The sequence below is a fragment of the Asterias amurensis genome, chromosome 7 (assembly GCF_032118995.1).
Source record: "Asterias amurensis chromosome 7, ASM3211899v1".
NCBI classification, from domain to species: domain Eukaryota; kingdom Metazoa; phylum Echinodermata; class Asteroidea; order Forcipulatida; family Asteriidae; genus Asterias; species Asterias amurensis.
The window spans coordinates 17,328,671-17,343,180 of record NC_092654.1 but is presented as its reverse complement, the minus strand read 5'-3'; the positions used below and the strand labels follow the sequence as shown (position 1 = coordinate 17,343,180).

At 36.5% G+C, this 14,510-nt stretch overlaps 1 protein-coding gene across 1 annotated transcript in view; it reads left to right on the top strand.

Annotated features, from left to right (window-relative positions):
• The first annotated feature begins 521 nt into the window (after nucleotides 1–521).
• The window catches only part of LOC139939986 (uncharacterized), a 40,997-nt gene continuing 27,008 nt past the window's right edge, over nucleotides 522–14,510 (top strand). The window contains exons 1-3 of the mRNA XM_071936175.1: nucleotides 522–1,007; nucleotides 1,153–1,246; nucleotides 6,186–6,283. Coding sequence (XP_071792276.1) covers nucleotides 916–1,007; nucleotides 1,153–1,246; nucleotides 6,186–6,283 — 284 coding nt within the window. The 5' untranslated portion in view covers nucleotides 522–915. The remainder of the gene's footprint in view (nucleotides 1,008–1,152; nucleotides 1,247–6,185; nucleotides 6,284–14,510) is intronic.

The window sequence follows — 14,510 nt, the reverse complement described above, 5'->3', positions numbered from 1 at the left end:
TAACTCTTTGTGAAATCGACCCCAGCTGAACGGCGATCAAACCGTTTCCTAATAACAAGAAAAAGTTTTGTTTTTTATTATTTAAATAATATTGTAAGTGCTCGATTGACTCGTTTTGTATTAAATGTTAATTTGTTTAAGATTTCCATTGAAGTTGGTTTCAAAAATACCTCTACAAACAATGCTTGTTTCAAAACAAAGCATCGCAACGTTACATCAAAAAAATTAACAAAAGCAACGAATAATTATATATTATTAAATATACATACATAACATTCGGCACAGAAGAACATTTTCAACTCAAAGAACTTGTCAATATAGGCAAATCATCTGACAAACCATTACAAAAAGAAAGTTTTACCATTTGTTCAGTTTAAACTCTAGGCGCGCCATACGTAATTTGAATATGCAGGGCGCAGCCATGTTTGTTAGAGAGGCTCTGCGTATTAGCAATTGTAGCACCCCCTAATAGCGCCATTGCTATTTTCGGCATGTTCATTATGCCCTTTTTGTTACGGCTTTCTTGGACCGCTTTTCCTTCACACAGTTGAACTCTACGTGGGCTATTTTCCATCACCAAGTGTCTTCTGAATTCGAAATTGACCGGCTCGTCGGAGAGCGGAGGGACTGTCCTTTGATGCCCGAGGCAAATTTCTAAGGGAATCTGCCAAAAAAGGGACAAAATCGCGGGTTGAAAGTGGCCTATGTCAACGGTTTCTCAACACTAGGGAGGGCCTTTCAACGTGCACAAGAAGTGGATTTTTTTGTCAATGAACGGAGCTCCTGTGACCAAGATTGGTGCTGGAAATTTAAACTGATGCGCCACTTGGCATACAGGAAATTCATTAACAGATGACCTAACAGAACTCATTCACGAAAAGGTGCCGAAAGGGAGAGAGTACATGGGGCAAAATCATGGCTAAATTCCTGGACAAAGATCCGTACATCTACGAACAAGAACGTTATGCGTTTACCAACCAGCTTCGTCAGTTTCACGCAACGAAAGGGTAAATCAAAAAAATAATGTCTACTCCGACTTCAATCTGTTTTCTTTCTCTTTCATTAGTTGGGCTCCCAACTTTTTCAATGCCATTGTTCTCTCAAGTTCACTCCTCTTCCATGTGTGTTCCTTTTCTTCTTTTGTTTGTGCAGGACACCATTCTTTCGTTTGCCGACAATTGCAGGGAAGACGTTGGATTTATATCTGCTGTATAGCAAAGTCATTGCTTGGGGAGGTTTAGCGAAGGTAAGGATATTTTTAACATTCGGAATTCCCAAACCCTACGTTCCCCACTTTCGGATTTTGCGCCGAACTTTGCTTGAATTGAGGATAATTTCCATGACTGTGGGTTTCTACAGATGTGCGCGGAGATTGCCAGATGAATGATGTACCGTGAAAGGAGTGATTAATTTGCTAAATTGGGGGATGTTTTGGCGGGTGTTCGTTGTGAAAAATACTGTTTCGGGCTGGATTTCGTTTTCGGATAAAAGGTGCAATTACACGACATGCTATCAATGTCGGGCGTGTGTGTGTGTGTGTGTGTCTATCGGTTTTCTTTCAATCATGTTTTTGTCTTCACCGAAAACACATGAAAACAGTGGTGATTCCTTGATTGGTGTTGGTAATGTTTGTGTACAAATGTAAAGTGAATGCACTGCTTGTTGGAATAGGGAGGATTTGTGTGTAGGGAGGGAATGCATGGATGGGAAAGGGATGGGTGTTCAGTAGTGTTTAGGTTGGCATCATCATGACATGTGATTTCATGTTGGAATGCTTTGTCTCTGTTTAGTTGATACTTTTTTAGGGCTTTTCTCTATGTGCATTTTTGATGGTAGTGTTATTTCAAAAATCTTAGCCCAACTATTTGTTTAATTAGTTGCCGACTTGTTTACTCAAATCTTTGTTTTCTTTAAAAAGCGGTTGCTATTCAACACGGTTTACTTGAACCTGATATATGTCTACGTACCAGTCGTCTACTCCAAAAACTTAGATTTTGGGAAAGATGTCGGACTGCTGCTTGTGTTTCACTCATCATGACCAAAAATATTATCTTAATTTGCCCAGATTTTAACTTTCTGTTGTAATTGCTTTTTCACTTTTGTTGAGTGTGGTCATAAATGAATAAAAGTGTGCAGTCAAATTCAACATGTTTCCTAAACATTTCTGGTACAGACTTATTGGTGCAATGCTTGCAGATTACACGTTTTTGGTTCCATAAACCCTCGTTCATACTTCAACTGAAAGCGAATGCAAAGCGGTTTTGATGGCACAAACAATGAATGCATTGTTGTCCAAATTGTGGCGCAAGAAGATTTACTTCACTTTCGCAATTCTCATAAAGAATGAACCAGGCTTTAGGAAAAAGTTGATAAAGGAAGAGGTTGAGTGTGGTCATACTAACCATGAAAGAAACCTTTCAAAAGTTATTGTTAGTTTTGGTTGTTTCTTTTCAATTTTTAGCTTTGAAAGATTATTTTCAAAGAAGCAATATTATTTCTTTTGTCATCCATATTATGGGTCGTCTATATATGGCCAAATTATTTATCATGGGCCTGGAATTCCATGGAGGTCATGGCCTCTGATTTCTTGGTCTTGGCCTTGGCTGTGGTGCCCCTTCAAAAGTTTCACGATTTTATACTTATAACAAAGATGAAATTCCAGGCGAAGTTGTTATCATGACTCAACTATAAATATTATTAGCACTGTTACACCTACATGTAACTGTTAAAGGCAGTGGACACTATTGGTAATTACTCAAAATAATTATTAGCATGAAACCTTTCTTGGTGACGAGTAATTGGGAGAAGTTGATGGTATAAAACATTGTGAGAAACAGCTCCCTCTGAAGGGACGTAGTTTTCGAGAAAGAAGTAATTTTCCACGAATTTGATTTCAAGACCTCAAGTCTCTGATGTTACTGATCCTCAAGAATTTGAGGTCTCGAAATCAAGCATCAGAAAGCACACAACTTCGTGTGACAAGGGTGTTTTTTTTTCTTTCCATTATTATCTCGCAACTTCGACGACCGATTGAGCTGAAATTTTCACAGGTTTGTTATTTTATGCATATGTTGAGATACACCAACTGTCGAGACTAGTCTTTGACAATTACCAATAGTGTCCACTGTCTTTAAACTAAATTTGTTATCTGTGACATTTATTTTAAATTTTATTATTGTTATTATTTTGTTTAGGTAGGTTCAGGATTACCTTTTGATACCAGTTAGCTTAAAATAAGGCAAGCAGCCGATTTCACGAAATGCTATGGATTAATCCTGTCTCGAGTTAGGAGTAAGACAAGCACTTAGGATGGGTTTAATGCGTCCTAACATCTATGGATACGGAACTTAACTTGTCCTAAATCTTAAGATTAATCCTTAGTTGGTCTCTGTAATATTATTACAAATTAGGATACAAGGTTGGGGTGGGAATAATTGGAAACTATTGGCTAAAACCTAAGAGTTAACAACTTTTCCATTGTGATGCGATTTCTCTCATGCCATTTGAATTTGATGTCGGTTCACCTTAATAATGCAAGCTCACTGAATCTAGGTCCATATTGGTGTACACGTGTCTTCAAGTCATGGTCTTAAATGATCATCCCAACTCTGTTTTGAACTAGCTCATTCTGTTTTATGTTCTCAAATAACATAAGTTTTTTTATGGAGACAAATTTCATTTGACTTTTTATGCCTTGTTCCTTTTTTATTTTGTGACACATTGCTATTGAATATAACATAATTCAATACCTTTCCCCTTTGAAAGTGTCAACAAATATAGGTCTAACCCATAGAGTTATATATAAGAACTAGAGGGCGCACGAGTGATACTTCGTGCACAAACGCCACGGGACTGCAAGATGACAAGCGCGTCATTCTGCACGCGCGTTGAATATGAAATACACGTTTGAGGTTTTTTTTATTGAACGCTCACGCGATGCTGTTTGTTCAACTTACAAAATGGCCGCACAAACACACGCTGTGGGATGCCAGTTTTGTCAACTTAGAAAATGGCCGCCTGTGCGCATGCCGGAGTGCGTATATAGGCCAGTGCGCCCTCTAGTTCTTATATATAACTCTATGGTCTAACCGTATCTATGGTCATAGTGTTCACGGTGCACATGCCACACTGAGTACTGAAAGGAGGAAGTCTTTATGACATTTCACAGGAGGTCATTCACCAGTTCAATAATTTACGCTTCAAGTGGAAAAACGATTAAATAATGTACTAGTAGTAGGTCTAAACTACATGTAGCAGTGTAGCAACCTGATGGAAACTTTTGCATTGCAATCAAGCAGTGGCTTTTATTTAAAACACATGTATGTTCTGACACTCTTGCCCAGGAATAGGATGCCTTGCTCTTCTAACGATTATTAATTTACGCAGGATTTTAAATGCGGCAACATAAGGGTTGTACTACATTTATTATTAACTAACAAATCAAGGTTCTTTATCCCCAATGGTAGAATTTCATCGGTAAGGAATGATAGCACACTTGGGAAAAATGAAAGTGCTACATTGTAGGTTTTAGTAGGGGGCCACAGTACAATGTATGTGCAGACAATAACGAGGCAGTTTAAATCCAATACATTTACAAAAGAGGGTTTGTTCCAACTTGTCAGCAATTCGTTTGTTTTTTCACTAGTCCGCTAGCTTTGTCACTTGTCAAAATCATGTCACCTGGTGTGCTTTTATTTTCAAGAAAAGTGGAAATTTGATTTGTATCATTGCCACCAAACATGGTCGGTCAACAATCTTCAGAAATACAGTCTAGTTCCCTGACCTGAGATTTCAGGTTAAACTAGGGTGACCTGTTTCATTACCAGTTGTCTTTGCCTTTCCCTTACAAATGACCTCTCGAATGGTTTTATAAAAGTTGCCCTTCCCATGGTCAAAATATTTAATAAATGTTTTATGCCACAATACATACTACTGTGGATGTCATTGGTGCTGCGTGGACAGTCAGAAATCCAAGTTAGGCCTGTAGTAAGTGTAATTTTTTACAGGCAGTAATCATTGAGTTTAATTTTAATTCTTGTTTCTTGGTTTGCAAACTTGATACGTGGAAAGCATCTTGTATAAATTTGTTCTTCAATCCCAAAATCATCTAGTATTGAGTAAGGCTACATCCAGCCAAAATACAAACAATAACATTCAAGGGCACTGACCTTGTCACCTTACCACCAAAATGTTACTGTGAAGGTCATGCATTGACATCATCCTATTGTTAAACCACTGTTTTAAATGATTCACCGTAATTGTCCAATTTAATGTTGACAATATATTTCAAGACTTTCACTGTGACACATGTCTGAATACATGTATTGTGTACATGAAGGATTACAAGTTAAGCCATGATGAAACAGAAAAATGTGGTCAAACCATGGAGGTACACAATGTGATGAATACCTCCATGGTCAAGCTGACAAACAAAATGGTTAATACACCATGTTATGGCTCGTATCCTTACCATTATTTGAATTTATAGGGCTTCTTTTTGTACAGCATTTTGTGGAGGTCAAAGAGTTAGTGAGTAATGGTTTTCTTTTCAAGCCAATGTCTTGCCTACATTGTAAGGGACACGATTCCAATCCATCAGAGTTGGATTGATTTATAAAACACATTCTCACAGACGTGTATTTTTGGCACAAAAAAAAAATTACTATTCAAATCCACGCCTGTGTGTGCACCGGTTTTGCGTTGAATTTTTCAGCACAAGTCAACTGACGCTAATTATTCGGTGCAAATTATTCGTGGCGAACTTCAAAATTCAAAAATCTTATAGCATTCACATTTCTAGCAGGAAGGTGAAGTGAGCTTTAGACCCAGACGTCTGAGATTGAGAATAAGACATCGAGGCCCAAGATCAAGTGTGAAGGTCCAAGACTAAAAATAAAAACAAGGGCCTAACTTAGTGGCTCTGCTTTTGCACTAGCTGTGTACACGTAAGTGAAGAATGGCTCAACAATGTGCACTACGCACATCGCAGAAATTCCCTGTAAAATACATGTATGCTTGATGAGTGCTGAATTCCCTGCTTCCTCAAGCGCTGATTCTTTGCTTACGGTAAGCAGAGCCATGAAATTGGGTCATGTTGAACTGATATTGAAACTATGAAAACCTATTCGTTGTATACAATATACTTGATATCATTAATCAATTGTTAATTATATTTAACTTTTCAGGTCACTGAACAAGGAAAATGGGAAACCTTGCAGGAGTATTTTGGCATTCCGGCTACCTGCGGTCATGCAATCTACGCTCTGCGACAGTTCTACGTCAAGTAAGTTTCTTTCAGTTTGAATCCCTGTTCTGACCATTAGGCTACATGATATAATATTCTTACATTATGTTACATAATAATTTAGCATTCCTTCCTTTATTCAGTTCCCCACTCCTCATGCTCAGCCTTTTTTTAAACATCGTTTTTTATTCTGATAGGGTGCCTAATATTATTTAAAAGATAATTTTTTTGTAATTCAGTTTGGGAGTGGGTGTTTTTCATGGTGTCACCAATTCTTAGGTTTGGGTCCGGCATGCAAATAAAATTAACTTAAACCGGCATATACCTTTGTTAGTAGTGGTCGATGTACAATAATTGCTTGATTAGAGAATCGCCAATCAATTAAAAAAAAATTCTTTTTTGGTTTGTGGTGACACCATGTGTTGCCGCTAACCAATATTGAAACCTCACCATGCAGTGCCTCAAATCCTATCAACTTTTCTGGTCTAATGACTGGTTGACATGTTACAACACATGAGAAGAAACAGTTCTAACGAGGTTTCATAAACTGTGCACTGACCATGCGTGTTGGTGAGGCAGAAGGAAAGATAAATTTGACAATTTTCCAAGTCAATTATTTCTGCTTTTACATAACTCTCTGTCACTCGATATTATTAATTCCTCATCTCAAATGTCAAAGTGAGCTGGTTTTTTTTACAGTACATTTTATTACAAAGGAGTAAATGGCATGATATGATAAACAACAACATGTTTTCAAACTGTAACAGGTTGGACTGAATTAGTCTCCACCGTCGCCCCTCCCCCCCCCCCCTCTCAATGTAACATAATCAAAGTGTATTTACATAAAAACATTTTAGTCCAGAACAGATGACAGAATTTAAAAAATAAGATCAATAATAACCTATGATTCAAATTCCTCATAGCCATCACAAAATTAAAACTACATGTAGAAAACAAAAATCAATTTACAGACTTCTTATTGTTTGCCTAGATATGACACATAACTATTTTTACCTTTTCACAAAGATCTCTTTAATTTAAAATATTTAATTCCTCATTAATTTGAAAATTGTGATAAGACCACAATTACCAAACCCTCCCATCCCACATCGCACTCAATCTTTCCTCCGTGGTGCACTCGCTCTCTGAAATTACTTTAGCTGGCAATTTGAGATGTAATGCCAACAAAGCATCCAGCATTCAGTCGGATTTTTTCTGTTAATTGTTGAAGACATGTTTGTTTATCTTTCTTGTGTACACATACAATGACAATGCCTGGTGTGATGTTGAAGGTCATTACCCTTCCCTATCATGCCTGCTCACATGGAGTAAGGGTACCATCATGTGTACATGGTTTTAAGGTCAACTGGCAACACACAACCTTGTGGCCGACTCCTTGGAGTTCCATCTATGCGAAATGTTTCAATACTCACCCTGCAAAATAGCGGATGGGAAAATTTCTAGCCTTGTAACTTGATTGTGTAATTCAGGTTCTAGAATACCTGGGGCAATCTTCAATACACATGTACGGTTTTCAGTTTCCCTTCTTCTTTTCAGGCAGAAAATCAAACCTTCCAATCGCAATGCATTTTATGCATTATTTAATTGTGTATTTTTTACAGAAAATTGCATGTGAGATTCTCACCTTTTTGAGCAATTAAAAACAAATCTACACATATTGTTATAAATTTGTTGACTGAATTGAATAACACTTAATTAAATTTAGCAGAAACCTTGACATCGTTTTGGTACAAATCACTAATAATATTTTTAAAATTTTCGTTACAATGCGTTCGGGTCTCTTATGAGGTTAAGAATTGGGTTGACGTGTAAAACAAAATGCAGATTTGTAAATTATACCCAAATAGCACAATTTTGTTCTGCTGCAGACAGTGAGCTTTTTGTATCCATGAGCAAAGGGCATACATTGTATCCAAGCAATGAACGTTTTGTTTTTTAACAGTCGCTTCTTTTCAATGACCACAGTTTTGGCAATAACAATCATAAAAGTATTAAAGGAACACGTTGCCTTGGATCGGTCGAGTTGGTCTTTGAAAATCGTTTTTGACCGTTTATTATAAAATGCATATGGTTAGAAAGATGATGTAAAAGTAGAATACAATGATCAACACAAATATGCCTCGAAATTGCGTGGTTTTCTTTTTACCTCGTCCAATAACACGGTCGGCCATTTATGGGGGTCAAAATTTTGACCCCCATAAATGGCGGACCGTGATAGTTCGCGACGTAAAAAGAAAACCGTGTAATTTTGAGAGATACTTGTGTGGATCATTATATTCTACTTTTAAAACATCTTTCTAACCATATACGTTTCATAACAAACGGTTTCAAACGCTTTTTATAGACCAACTCGTCCGATCCAAGGCAACGTGTTCCTTTAAGTCATGCAACCGTAAGGTACAATTCTGTTGGGTACAAATGTACATAAATCAAAAAATCTCTGGCTCAGTGCTACAATGTACATTGTACATGTATAAGAAGAGCAATAGTTGCAATTTTATACTCATAATGATCAGAAGGCCATTAGATGCAAGATGCATCAATTTAAAAAAAAGATTATTACTTTTGGCGATCATTCAAATACTTTGAAGACCACTCTTTGATCAATAAACCCCATTTACTGGGAGCTCCAAGATATATATTTAAATCTGTTGTTCATTTGAATTGAAATGATCAAAATAGTCATCCCTCCCGGCAATTTTCAAAGGTTTTCTCTGTGAGAACAGCTTTTCAATTTGAAATATTTCTCAGTAAGATCGGCACAATTTTGAGCTTTTATATTTAACCTGTAAAACTCTGATATTGTTTAGTTAATACAGTCAGACAAAATTGTGGCTTTAAGTCAGTAAAACAAGAATGTAAATATTACTTTGCACTTGCACCACAGTCAAGAAGTCCACCCTACCATTTTAAAGCCATTTGTCAGTATTTCCAATCGTTACTTTTATTGCGATCTCTCGGTGTTGATATGCCAAACTATTTGCTTTGATTTTGTAACGTTCACTGTGCTTGCACATTGACACAACATATTCTGCATTGTATGAACTTTATTCTTAGTTTATTTACACACTGTCTGATAATAATGTTCAACAATGTATTGGAGGGCCATGTGATATCAACACTGGACCTACATAAACGGACATTCTTCACAATATTATTTAAAAACACTAAACCACAGCTGAATAGTGTACACACTTTAATCATCGACCATTTACTATCTGTTAAGTATGCATACATACACAATATGTACATGTACACTGTATGCAGATGGATTGCCATGTAAATATTAAAAAGGTCAATACAGCACTGCAGTGTACAATAACAACACAGAAATATGGCAAGCCAACGGGGCAATAGAGGGATAGTGTAATGGCAATTTGCATTGTATACACTGACTTAGTGGGATGTTGGGTTTATTTAAAAAGGTTGAAAGTGCATGTGTGTCCATGTAAAGGCCAATCCTACATGTATATATTTAATTGTTTAATTTTAACATGGTTTATATGAATAGTGTACAGTTTTGTGTACTAATAGATTTCAATGTACATGTACATGTACAACATGAGTGCACCGCTACTTGTTAAAGCCATTGGACAACTTCGGTACAGGAAAACAATTAAAAGTTCACAGGTTTACAAATAACTTACAGGGTTTACAGAAGGTAATGGTGAAAGACTTCTCTTGAAATATTATTCCATGAAATGCTTTACTTTTTGAGAAAACATTAAAACAATATCAATTCTCGATATTGAGAATTACGGATTTATTTTAAACACATGTCATGATACGGCAAAACATGGGGAAACAAGGGTGGGTTTTCCCGTTATTTTCTGTCAAAAATAACGTTTTTTGTTTTTCAAAATGGTTTTTGTACAAGCTATTAACATACTCATTACTGTTAATATATTCAGCAAGTTTGCATTCAGTACCTAATACGTAATTGTTTTAAGTAGCCTAGTAATAATTTTATTCATTTATTATTCATTTATTCATGTATTATGTGCAGGTTTCATAAAAACCTAATTACACTAATATAATACAAACTAGTACGCAACACTAGATTTGCCATTCTGTATTTTCATGAAACTTTTTGGATAGTCCAATGTATTTTAATCAAAAGTGCTACCAGCACTGTCAGGCCTGATACTTCACGAAGGCAACCAAGGCGATTGCCTCCGTTACCCCTTGTCATTGCCTTGGTGCCCTTTGCCAAAGAGAAAATGCCTTGGTGCCCTTGCCCTTTCAAAAACAAAGCATACAGCCCTGCACGGTTCAGGTTCAGGGGCAGGTGTGTGACAATACATTTTGTATGTATCTGGAAGCATAGTATTTTTATGAAGTGACTTACATTGCATCACGGTAGGTCTCAATATAGGCATTGTGGTAAAAGCCTACACATTGTGTTATAAAAACATGACACTCTGCTGGCAACACTTTTGTTTTTCCTTCATGTTCACGAAATGTGGTATGTGTTAATGAATTAATTACGAACTAAAGTTGCAGGAGTGAAAACACATGGGGAGTTGTGTATTAATAAATTATTCAGTTTTATTTTTGTCTGAAAAGTTATCATTTTAAGCAGGTTTGAAACAGCAGTTTGAAAAACTAATGTAACTTAAATCGCATTTTTTTCTCCTCGAAACATTTTTAAATCGCATTTTTTTCTCCATTCTTTAGACACTTTGTAGTAAGAGTGACAAGTTCTTTGTATCGTGACAAAATGTTGCCCTTGTTTTAAAACCATTATGCATAGTGCTGGCTTGCAGCAAACGCTATCACATCCATTACTTCACATGTTAAAGGAACACGTTGCCTTGGATCGGTCGAGTTGGTCTTTGAAAAGCGTTCGTTTGTTATAAAATGCATATGGGTAGAAAGATGTACGGTAAAAGTAGAATACAATGATCTACACAAATATGCCTCGAAATTGCGTGGTTTTCGTTTTACCTCGTCGACTAACACGGTCGGCCATTTATGGGAGTCAAATTTTTGACTCCCATAAGTGGCCGACCGTGTTAGTTCGCGACGTAAAAGGAAAACCGTGCAGTTTTGAGTGATACTCGTGTGGATCATTATATTCTACTTTCAAAACATCTTTCTAACCATATGCATTTCATAACAAACGTTTTCAAACACTTTTTATAGACCAACTTGTCCGATCCAAGGCAAAGTGTTCCTTTAAATTGTTTTTACAATTCCACTATCCCATGTTTTATATTGTTAAAAATATTGTTTCTATTTAAAGTTAAAAATTTTATAAAATTCTAAATATTTTATTGCCCCGGCCCTTTGTCAGACTCCCCAGTAGCGGTAGTAAGCAAAGCTCTGTCTTATTATAATTACATTAACAATGAAAAGCCCTACCGCTAACATAATAACAATTTAGATAGCAATTACATGCACGCTACGCAACACGGTGCTTTGTACTGCAGCACACCTACGACCATAATAGACCTTGGCGTAGTATGAACATAGAGAATACTGTAGGTTGTGTTGCTGCTTAGATTCATACATAGACTCATCAGATTGTAGGCGCCAGGCAACTGGATTTTAAAAGTAAACAAATATCAGTTACAGTGGTTGAATCTTTGGGGAATAATTTCCATTTTTCCGATTTACACTTGTTTTGTCAAATTACCAGTCATCATTTGATGTATGTTTACTCATTCCGTATCAATATATATCCAGCAGTATCGTTTTACAAAGTACACTGCTGAACTGCGTAGACCTGCTGTACCCCTTCTGCTGGATAGGCTGGATCAGATTATTAAATTGCTATTATTCTCATGGCCCCTATAAAACCTCGTGAAAAGAGCCCTTTGAAAAGAGGAAGTGGCCCATATTACACAGTGAGTAGCGGGCGAGCATACTGTAGTTCCCATAGCTTGAGTGTAGGATAATACTCAAGGCTGCCCATGATGGGTTACCTATTGTCATTGCGCATTGCCGTTTTCCCTGAGCTTTCTGCCCGGGCAATGCAACCTTTTGTTGCATTGTGTTTTGGAGCGTACTACCATGCAGATGAGCTCCCCCACCCCCCCCCCCCCACACATGTTACAAATGTACATTGTTGCATCTGGTATGTGTAGCCTACATGTTCTACCTCCATGATGTTAGTAATTTTGTACTTAATAGTTTCCATTCCATGTATACAAATGTACATACAAATGTACAATGTTGCATTGTAGCCACCAGTAAATGGTCGTACTGGTAATTTTGTCAATAAACATTTCCCGTTACCTTGTGATGGACATGAATGTTACCATTGACATGATAGTGAGCCATGTACCTAATCTATGTTTATTGACTTGGTGCTGGGGGTTTTTCAGTTATTAATTAATTAAATTTCTGTCATGACTTGCAGCATATGGTAGGAGCACTGAATGAACAAAGAATGTTTCATTACAGTTTACACATGGTCAACGATTAGGATAGTACTACTGTACAGAAATGTATAGTACATACATGTACAATGTATTGTACTTTGTTTTAAATTTTACCCAGTCAGTTTCCCTTGTTGTAGTTCATTACTTGATGTTTTAATTGACGGACTCACTGTTTTATTCAAATTAAGTGTTGACAGGATAGTAGTCAGTGTGGGAACAATGAACAATTAGTAATGCGATATTCATGAACACATTTGTTTCTCTTTTTTTGCTCATTGAGTAAGTAATGTATCTTGAAAACAAAGGATTTGAACAAAACTGCCTCATCATCAGTCATAAGAGGACATCGAGTAATTTAACAATTTCAGTGAACATACTTTGTCTTAACTCGGCCTACATTTTCTACCTCCATGGTTTCTACCTCCAAGGTTAAATAGTGTTTGATTTTTCATATCCTGTTGTTGACACTGACAATGTTGACATATTCATTGATGCATTGCCGTGCCTTCTATCTACCGAATCAATTTGGAGGTTGTGAAGAACATCCGAAGAGATAACAAATTTTGACAATACATTAGTTCACAATAAAACATTTCCAATTATATACTACTAACTGTAACACATATCCAACAACGCATGCTGACCAAAACTGTTTGACTCTGATTAAATAAGGTGGCACCATGAATGATCACAGAGTCCGCATTCAAACATCAAATAAAAAACAAACCTGGTGGATTTTGATGTGTTGAGGATGGGTTCAGTGGTTTTTAAAATAATTACTGTATAACAAAACAGTATCTTATAACACTAAATAATAGTCAACTCTTTGTGTATTTGAAAGCCATATATAGCCAGTTATTGAGCTCAATGGGTATTATACATTATTGTGTACTTTGAATCAATTGTCTGAATGTGTACAGATGAATGGGATGGGTTACAGCAGCTGCCAGTGTTTGTTGAACAAGTTGCTGGCAGTCATTTCTTTGTGATGAACTGGACTAGTACTTATCTCTCTGTACCATCTATTTAATGGTGAACACACAGCGGGTTTACACACGCTAATACAGTACAGTGTGCGTTATGTGTTAACATTGTCAGATATTGTACTGCAGTGCATGGGATTATTATATTTCTTTTAAAGAAAATGTATCTGGTGCCAAAAATTTATTCTGGAAATTCATTTGTCATTCTTGACATCCTTGTATTTTCATGAAGGTCTCAATATTCAGAGGTTTATGAACTGCTGTCTGTACATGTAATTTATTAAATTGTTCATTTTTGCATCATTTAATAATCTGTTAAATGTTTGCAGCAACACATATTTTTAGCAAACTTGAATGTAAGACAAGAAACGCAATTAAGTGTAACAGTTTTGATCCCTCATGCTAGAAGTTTTGGTGATTTGGTTTTAGGTTTTAGGTTCTTAAATACATTTTACAACCCGTGAGAAATTTGCCAGTGTGATTGAAAATAATCAGTATACTCCTATATTTAATTTGTGTTTCCTGTCATAAATGCGTGTAGTTTTTGGAAGTGACATTTGGACTTATGACTTGGTTGGGGGATTTCCCCTGGGGAAAGGAACATTTTGATTATTTTGGGGTTCAAAGGTTCAAAAGTCTATAGGTCTATACATTCCTTCCTCCATAGTTTGGTGACAGGCTGAGGAGTTTCAACAGTGTCAGTTATTTTCCTCTGTCTGCGTGACATATGATAGTTAAAGGCACTGGACACTATTGTTAATCCAAATAAATCCAAATCTAAATACTTGGTAACGAGTAATGGAGAGCTGTTGATAGTATAAAACATTGTGAGAAACGGCTCCCTCTGAAGTAACGTAGTTTTCGATAAAGACAAAG